The sequence below is a fragment of the Pelophylax lessonae genome, assembly GCF_965119305.1.
Source record: "Pelophylax lessonae genome assembly, chromosome: 1".
Lineage (NCBI taxonomy): Eukaryota > Metazoa > Chordata > Amphibia > Anura > Ranidae > Pelophylax > Pelophylax lessonae.
In genome coordinates this window covers 866182959-866192473 of record NC_138768.1, presented here as the reverse complement: position 1 = coordinate 866192473, position 9515 = coordinate 866182959, and the positions used below count along the sequence as shown (strand labels likewise).

Genomic DNA, 9515 nt, shown 5'->3' with positions numbered 1-9515 from the left:
ATTTGTGCCACACTGAATTCATATAAAATATATAGTATGCAATATAATAATCTAGGTTTCACATTAAAAGTTTACATTAAAGCAGCTTTTCAATGGTATTGTTTAATTAAAATTAAAACCAATAAAAATATCCTAAATAGGATAATTAAAACCAAGATAAAATAGTTAAAATTCCAAAAATTATTAGACAGTGCAGATTGACTATCTTAGCATGTCAGTCATCTTCACTAGTCAATAAGTGTATTAAATAGAATTGAAAATTGGGTATAAAATGGGGTTCCCCAATAAAACAAATGATGCACTAGAGTCAGGCTTATATATACTTAAGGTTGGGGGCTCATCAACTATTGTTTATGAATGCGTTGATATCCCAATCGACATTATGTCCTAAGGGGCGGGAACATTTAAGTAAGTCTCTCTTCTTGAGATGGACCTCTTTAAGTTGCTCCCTCTCCAGTGAGGATTGTATTTCTCAATAACTCTCACTTCTAAATCTGTGTGTTTCTTGTGATGAGTGTCGTACCCATACATCAATTTGCCTGCACGGGGCTGACCGCCGCAGTTTATGTACTTGCGGCGGTTGGCAAGTGGTTAAGTGGTTAAGGGGAACCCTATGACAGAATTAAAAAAAAAAAAAACGGTATGTGGTCCCCCCCAAAATCTATACCAGGCCCTTTGGGTTTGGTATAGATTTTAAGGGGAACTCCACCCCAAAATTAAAAAGAAAATGGCCTGGGGTCCCCCCAAACATCCATACCAGACCCCTATCTGAGCATGCAGTCTGGCAGGCCAGAATATGGGGGGGGGGCGAGCGAATGCCCCCCCCCTCCTGAACCATACCAGGTCGCTTGCCCTCAACATGGGGAGGGTGCTCCTTGTCCTCATGTTGATGGGGATAGGGCCTCTTTCCGACAGCCCTGGGCTGTGGTTGTGGGGGCCTGCGGGTGGGGAGCTTATCGGAATCTGGAAGCCCCCTTTAACAAGAGGGCCCCCAGATCCCGCCCCCCTATGTGAATGGGTATCGGGTACATGGAACCCCTACCCATTCACCAAAAAAGTGTAAAAAAGGAAAAAACACAGAAAATAGTTTGTGACAAGTCCTTTATTAAAAATAAAAATAGCGGCCCTCAATGTAAATCCATCATTAATCACGACAACCGCCGACCCAAAAAATAGAAAAAAAATTGCTTTGCCTATTCTGAGGCATCCCACCATATGCCGTTCTTCAGCTTTGACAGCTCTTTTATAAGCAAGGGGTGGGGCTACCCGGTTACGTCACCCAGGGGCACCGCCCCTTCTGACGTCACATGACGTCAAAACCAAAACAGGAAAATTTTTAGGGCAAACACAAGAAAACAGTCCTTCAAAAACGTGACAAAAAGGGAAATATAACAAATAACAGGGTGGATGTGGACAGCCAGTGTCCGTGACAAGGGCATTGCATTATTATTGAATTTCGAGATATTTGAGCAGCTACAGCTTTAATAGAACTAATAATTAAAAGAAAAAAAGTGCTTTGGGGCAGTTTTGTAGTCTGCACTATGAAGCCCCTCCTGCCCCAATTGTAAATGCAGAGTGAGATTCCTTGACAAGCTTGTACAGGTCTGAACGGAGTTATTACCTGAAATTCAGAAATTAAAACAAAACTTCCCCCAGGTCAATAAATAGAGAGAAAACACCTTAGATAACATCAGTGTGGGCTGGAAGAGGCTGAGTGATACACAGAGCGGGGTAGACACTTATCATAACTGTGTTACATACAGTGTCCAGATCCTCCGACACGCACCATGGATACCCTGCGCTACAAGATCTTCACAATCCTCATCATCGGGGCTGCACTGGCCATCTACCAGGGTAAGGAATTCAACCAGAGCATGTCTTATATATTACAGGGTATCCCATATATACAGGGTGTCCCAAAAGTCACCACACATAGGAAAAATAGGAAATTGTGGCTAAATATACCTTTATTTATAAAATTGCATTACAAAATTTCACTAGATATCTATACATAAAATATATATATATATATATATATATATATATATACATATTACAGCATTTCATTAACGTTTGTTGCTGTGCTTGCAAGCTAAAACTAAAATAATATAAAGCTTGCAAAGATTACTGGTTTGTAGCAGCCTAAACTAGCAGTTTAGAAGGACCTGGTATTCATTATTACTGCATACAGCTGTTTTTAAGCAAGGCCAGTTACTGAAATTCTTAAAAGAAACTTTCAGACACCGTCCACTGCTCTACTGACACCGTCCACTGCCCTACTGACACCGTCCACTGCTCTACTGACACCATCCACTGCCCTACTGACACCGTCCACTGCTCTACTGACACCATCCACTGCTCTACTGACACCGTCCACTGCTCTACTGACACCATCCACTGCCCTACTGACACCGTCCACTGCTCTACTGACACCGTCCACTGCCCTACTGACACCATCCACTGCCCTACTGACACCGTCCACTGCTCTACTGACACCATCCACTGCCCTACTGACACCGTCCACTGCTCTACTGACACCGTCCACTGCTCTACTGACACGATCCACTGCTCTACTGACACCATCCACTGCCCTACTGACACCATCCACTGCCCCACTGACACCGTCCACTGCTCTACTGACACCGTCCACTGCTCTACTGATACTGTCCACTGCTCTACTGATACTGTCCACTGCTCTACTGACACCGTCCACTGCCCTACTGACACTGTCCACTGCCCTACTGACACCGTCCACTGCTCTGCTGACACCGTCCAATGCCCTACTGACACTGTCCACTGCTCTACTGACAACGTCCTCTGCTCTTCTGACACCATCCACTGCCCTACTGATACCGTCCACTGCCCTACTGACACCGTCCACTGCTCTACTGATACCGTCCACTGCTCTTCTGACACTGTCCACTGCTCTACTGACACCGTCCACTGCTCTACTGACACCATCCACTGCTCTACTGACACCGTCCACTGCTCTACTGACACCGTCCACTGCTCTACTGACACCGTCCACTGCTCTACTGACACTGCCCACTGCTCTTCTGACACCGTCCACTGCTCTACTGACACTGCCCACTGCTCTACTGACACTGCCCACTGCTCTTCTGACACCGTCCACTGCTCTACTGACACCGTCCACTTCCCTACTGACACCGTCCACTGCTCTACTGACACCGTCCACTGCTCTACTGACACCATCCACTGCTCTACTGACACCGTCCACTGCTCTACTGACACCGTCCACTGCCCAACTGACACCGTCCACTGCTCTACTGACACCGTCCATTGCCCTACTGACACCGTCCACTGCTCTACTGACACCGTCCACTGCTCTACTGACACTGCCCACTGCTCTACTGACACCGTCCACTGCCCTACTGACACCATCCACTGCCCTACTGACACCGTCCACTGCCCTACTGACACCGTCCACTGCTCTACTGACACCATCCACCGCTCTACTGACACCGTCCACTGCTCTACTGACTCCGTCCACTGCCCTACTGACACCGTCCACTGCTCTGCTGACACCGTCCAATGCCCTACTGACACTGTCCACTGCTCTACTGACAACGTCCTCTGCTCTTCTGACACCATCCACTGCCCTACTGACACCGTCCACTGCCCTACTGACACCGTCCACTGCTCTACTGATACCGTCCACTGCTCTTCTGACACTGTCCACTGCTCTACTGACACCGTCCACTGCTCTACTGACACCATCCACTGCTCTACTGACACCATCCACTGCGCTACAGACAATGCCCACTGCTCTACTGACACCATCCACTGCTCTACTGACACCATCCACTGCTCTACTGACACTGCCCACTGCTCTACTGACACCATCCACTGCTCTACTGACACCATCCACTGCTCTACTGACACCGTCCACTGCTCTACTGACACCGTCTACTGCCCTACTAACAGCATCAGCATATATACACATGCACACACACATATGTGTTTGAGCTTTGAGGTGCACTGTCCACTGCCCTACTGATATCGTCCACTGCTCTACAGACACCGTCCACTGCTCTACTGACACCATCCACTGCCCTACTGACACCGTCCACTGCCCTACTGACACCATCCACTGCCCTACTGACACCATCCACTGCTCTACTGACACCATCCACTGCCCTACTGACACCGTCCACTGCTCTACTGACACCATCCACTGCTCTACAGACACCATCCACTGCTCTACAGACACCATCCACTGCTCTACTGACATCATCCACTGCTCTACTGACATCGTCCACTGCTCTGCTGACACCGTCCACTGCTCTACTGACACCATCAGCATATATACACATGCACACAAACAAATGTGTTTGAGCTTTGAGGTGCACTGTCCACTGCCCTACTGATATTATCCCCTACTCTACTGACACCTTCCAGTGCTCTACAGACACTGTCCACTGCTCTACTGACACCATCCACTGCTCTACTGACACTGTCCACTGCTCTACTGACACCATCAGCATATATACTGTATATACACATGCACACACACATATGTCATAGAAAACAGCAAGGTTTCTCTCTCCTACACGGCTTTATAGTTAGGATGGTACAGAGTGGGGGGATGAATGCACCCCTTGAACCACTCCCTATACCACCTTTTGCCCCACAAGGGGCTTTTGGCGTCCGTTGACCATAACAGTACTCAACAAAAAAAAACAGAGGAAAAAAGGAAAATTCTCCTCAGATAGAGTTCAACTAAGGACACTAAATTGTCAAAAAAGATACTTTATTGAAAAATATATGGTATTCGTAGACTCCCAGACACATACAAAGATAAAGGGTAAAAAACATATACATAAAAACAAACATAGGGGTTGCTGCAGCAACCAATTTAGGCAATAACCCAAACCTGTGAAAAAAATAGAATGTAAAGGAATAGGGATCCACGGTTGTAACAAAACACTGTCCCTAAATAATCAATAATTATAACCAGGCTGAGTAGTTGAACAGTGATGGATCCACAGAGTTCCAGGGAACAGTTCAAAATGTGAGTAAAAAGTCCAACAAATACAAATGATGATCCACAATAAAGAATAAAGTCCAGCCACCAGGAGATGGAGTCAGTGAGGTGGAAATGTCAACCCCGCGTGCATCAAATAGTAAAAGATGTCTGCTTACCAGAACCCCATGACCCCCTGTTAGGGTGGGTCAAACGAGCGTGTAATAGAGAAATCCAAGGAGGGGGTCCCCTAACAGAAAGAGCCAATCCGTTATGATCACTGCGAAACAGGCAGGCTTCTGGCACCCAGACTAATCAGAGCAGCAGATAGTGACAGTACCGAACCTCAAATGATGAAGAAAGAGACTCCAATGGCATAGTAAACTTTATAACTTTAATAAGTGGTAAAATATAAAAATGGCAACTCACAATCCGGACAAGTCAATGCGCATGGAAAGGATACCAGGAGAAGCGTGTCGACATGCGGGTGTGCCTGACGTAGGCCGAAACTTGTCCGGATTGTGAGTTGCCATTTTTATATTTTACCACTTATTAAAGTTATAAAGTTTACTATGCCATTGGAGTCTCTTTCTTCATCATTTGAGGTTCGGTACTGTCACTATCTGCTGCTCTGATTAGTCTGGGTGCCGGAAGCCTGCCTGTTTCGCAGTGATCATAACGGATTGGCTCTTTCTGTTAGGGGACCCCCTCCTTGGATTTCTCTATTACACGCTCGTTTGACCCACCCTAACAGGGGGTCATGGGGTTCTGGTAAGCAGACATCTTTTACTATTTGATGCACGCGGGGTTGACATTTCCACCTTACTGACTCCATCTCCTGGTGGCTGGACTTTATTCTTTATTGTGGATCATCATTTGTATTTGTTGGACTTTTTACTCACAGTGATTTTGTTCAGCATTTATTTTCTTTGGCGCTGTACTTTGTATTTTATTTTTCTGTTAAGCATATTTTTTGTACTGGCTTCCTTTTATCTTTTATTTGTCCAAAGTGTGACCAAGCGCGGTCCTTTTTCCTTTATAACAGTTCAAAATGAGAGGCTCTAATCCAGATGGATTACTTGGGGGAATGGTCCCTATGGTTGGACAAGGCAATGAGCCGATGTTTGGCTGAGCCGGTGAAATAGAGGTTGTATTGTGCAAAGATTGAATGGTGTAACAGAGTCTTCTGTATGGTCCAAGTAAACAGCACGGTACCTCCTTTAGTGTAGCCGGTCAGTCATATCCTCATGGACTTGTACTCACGGGATCCGGGTGTTAAGCGTTGGTCTGCGGTGCTGCTGCGTACTTGCCTCGCTTTGAAGCTTCCAGCTACTTCCTGCGCTTCTACTGAGCATGTGCAGGGGGGCAGAGCAGGAAGCTGTCACTACAGCGTGACTTCCTTGTAAATTCTTTCGCCAAAGCAGATAGGCTTACTGACGCCAGTATCCCTGATTGGTGCGGTGAAGATATCTAGTAATGATACTAGGCCAGGTACAGGTGGGAAGGCTAACTGCACATGCCTACATACTGACCATAAACATCGGGGCATTTTCTTTCCATGATTGGGTGGATATTTGAATTACTTTTTTTTTTTTGGTTTTCATTTCTTTTCTGTATTTTTTTTATTTTTTTATTTGATGTTGCTTTATGTTGTTGATAGGATATTTTGGTGGTTTTGGGGTGCTCAAAACACAACTTCCACTTGTTACTGACCCTCTGTTCTTGAAGCTGCCTTTTGTTCTCGCATCATGCATCATTTGAAAGAAAAAAGGTACGGAATAGTGTGCAGCTAATAATATCACTCACAATCAATGCAGCACCTATCACCATGGATAAAATAAAAGTTAAGCATCCAATGAGGCCTAATATAGTGTCCTGCTACTGGACACTTTTACACTGCTGTATCCATTCCTCTTCAGTGTCTTTATTCTTGAAGTAAAACCCCAGCCTGTTTTCTTTCTTGCTAGTACATTTGGGCCTAGCCTTGTTTATCAAACATTTCATGCTGCTGGCCAGTTTTAAAATACTGTATCATCTGTGGTCTCTCAATTCCTAATGAGAGTTTGATAGGAACTGGCCAGCATCCATACAGTTTTGCATCATACACAGCCTTAGCGAAGGGGCCATTTTTTATTTGTGGGTTAAATTGGGCCTATTATGGCTTCATAGAGAAAGCATGAACAGCATAAAAAAGCAGTGCCTTTTGTAGTTCTTTGTACACCCCAAGAGCCTCATGTGAAAGCCTTCTGCAAAAGAATGCATGCCAGAACAGTTAAAGTGGAATTTTAGAACCAATTCAAATTTTTGCAACCCTCCATTAGTTTACTGTGTGTATTAGGTTTAAACAGACCATATATTATTATTATTATTATTATTAAGCTGCCAATGTACTACCACCAATGAATACTTAATGCAAATTTACTCTCAGTGCTGTACAGAGAACACTGAGCCATTCACATTAGTCTTTGTACCAGAGGAGGTTGCTTCTCCTTCTCCAGACAGTAGGGGACCAGGTCTGTAACCAATGGGCAGGGTGCAGTTTTGAGGTTTGGATATTCTGGATCTGCAAATAAAATCTATGCAGGGGCTCTGGCTGGGATGAGGGGGTCACATCAGGTGGGCATCTCGAGGGGGGGGGGTCTGCTGCTGGTCCACCATCTGCACCCCTGTTTTTCAGGAGACAGAATGAGCTTCAGCTCAAGTTGGGAGGGTGGGGGTGCTCCTCCTATCAGGAAGTTGGTTGTGGACAATATTCTGGTGATGAGTTTTAAGACGGAGGACATCTTTGCTTTAATCAGTCCAGTAGGCTCTTATGAATATGATCTGTCTATCTGCTGACCGAAGGGTGCGAGGCGCCAGGGGATGTTGTGAATGATGTTGAGGGGGGGGGGGGGGATTGCTATGGTGATTGGAGTGATTGGGGTGGATGATGTTCTGCGTACTCCTAACATGACCTTACTTTTGCTCAACAGGGTTGATGCTGATATTTTCTTTTTGCAGGAGACCCAGTTGTTTAGTTTGGCTGGTATTCATTTGGCAAAGACGGAATGGAGGCGCGCCCCCCCCCCCCCCCCTTCAGGTCTTTTGCAGCCGAGCCTTACACTGGAATTTCAGTACTTTTTTCTGGCATGGTAACCTGTCAACAGATTATTGAGGTAGAAATGGGGAGATGCATGGTCTTATCCATTTCAATGGGGGGGGGGGGGCAGGACCTGCGCCTGATCAACATCTATGGGCCCCAGACAAAGTAGGATATGCCTCTTCATGAAGATCAACCCTTTTCTTTTGACAGCTCAGCAAGTTGTCTTCAGTGGTGATTTCAACACCGCCACTAGGACTAAGGACAGAAAAGGTGCCAGAGCCAGGCTGGACTGTGACAGCCTTTTTTGAGTGAAATAGCTAGACAGGCATGTTATCAAATAGGGTTTATTAAAAGTGGAACATTACCTTCTTGGCACAAGTGTGTCAGGTGGAGCTTTCCGATCACTGTATTCTGTCTGTGACTCTAAATAGCCCATCTAGGGGAATGGGTTCCTGGAAGCTGAATTCAACGCTCCTCGAGGATGGGAAGGTTGGTCAATCCTTTGAGGATTATTTCCAGGCACAGGTGTTGATCATGGACTTTTGCAGCAGTAATTCAGAATAATGGGAACTTACAAAATAAAGAATCATTTGGTTTTTTAAGGCCATAGGAAAAAATAAACAGCTTGATAAGTATGTCACCTACCCACCTCTTCGGGGGAAGCTTGATAGGCTAGTCTCGAATAATGGAGATCCAGGAATGGGGTTAAACACTTGCTCAAGTAGTGTCAATATGACAGGAATGCCCATTGGTTCTGGAAAGGGATTATGGGAAATACTACTGGCCCGACCCTTACCAGAATTGCAAACAAGGTAGAGCAGTTAAGTCAGTTGTAGGCCTGGTTGACAGTACGGGTTCCTTGACCAAGTCCAAGTAAGGGGTCCTGGAAACTGCTAGTTCATATTATGCTAACCTCCTGGATAGGAGGGTCCTTGATCAGGCAAGCATGTTAGGTTTTCTGGACTCTACTCCAGGATTGGGAAATGGCAGTTCTCTTGTGAGCTTGAGAGGGTTCGCTCTTTCCCTCCATACAACAATCTATGATGATTCTTCTCTCAAAGGGTAAAGATTCTTTGAGAATTGAAAACTGGTGGCCCATTAGCTTCCTCAATGTTGATAGGAAGATACTGGCAAAAATAATTTTCAAGCGTTTATCGTCTGTAGCAGGCAGTTTACTTCTTACCATCAGCACTGTTCGGTTCAGGGTAGAAACACTTTGTCAGCGGTGTTAGCTCTTGAATGGCGCAGGGCTACAGGCTGGAGAAAATATCTGCTGGCATTGGATCAAGCTAAAGCTTTTGATTGAGTTTGATTGGGTCAATCATGAATACCTGTGGCTGCTTCTTGGCAAGTATGGTCTAAAGGGAGGCATTATGGATTGGCTGAAGACCTTATACAGAGGTGGTGAAAGCTTCATGCTTGTAAATGGTTGGAGCGGACGGCCTGCTA

The 9515-nt window shown here is 45.6% G+C and overlaps 1 protein-coding gene across 1 annotated transcript in view; it reads left to right on the top strand.

Annotated features, from left to right (window-relative positions):
• Positions 1 to 1599: 1599 nt before the first annotated feature.
• LOC309550265 (eotaxin-like) overlaps positions 1600 to 9515 on the top strand; it is a gene marked incomplete at its 3' end in the record, with an annotated part of 902909 nt that continues 894993 nt past the window's right edge. The window contains exon 1 of the mRNA XM_082250673.1: positions 1600 to 1854. Within this exon, the coding sequence (XP_082106799.1) occupies positions 1788 to 1854 (67 nt within the window). The 5' untranslated portion in view covers positions 1600 to 1787. The remainder of the gene's footprint in view (positions 1855 to 9515) is intronic.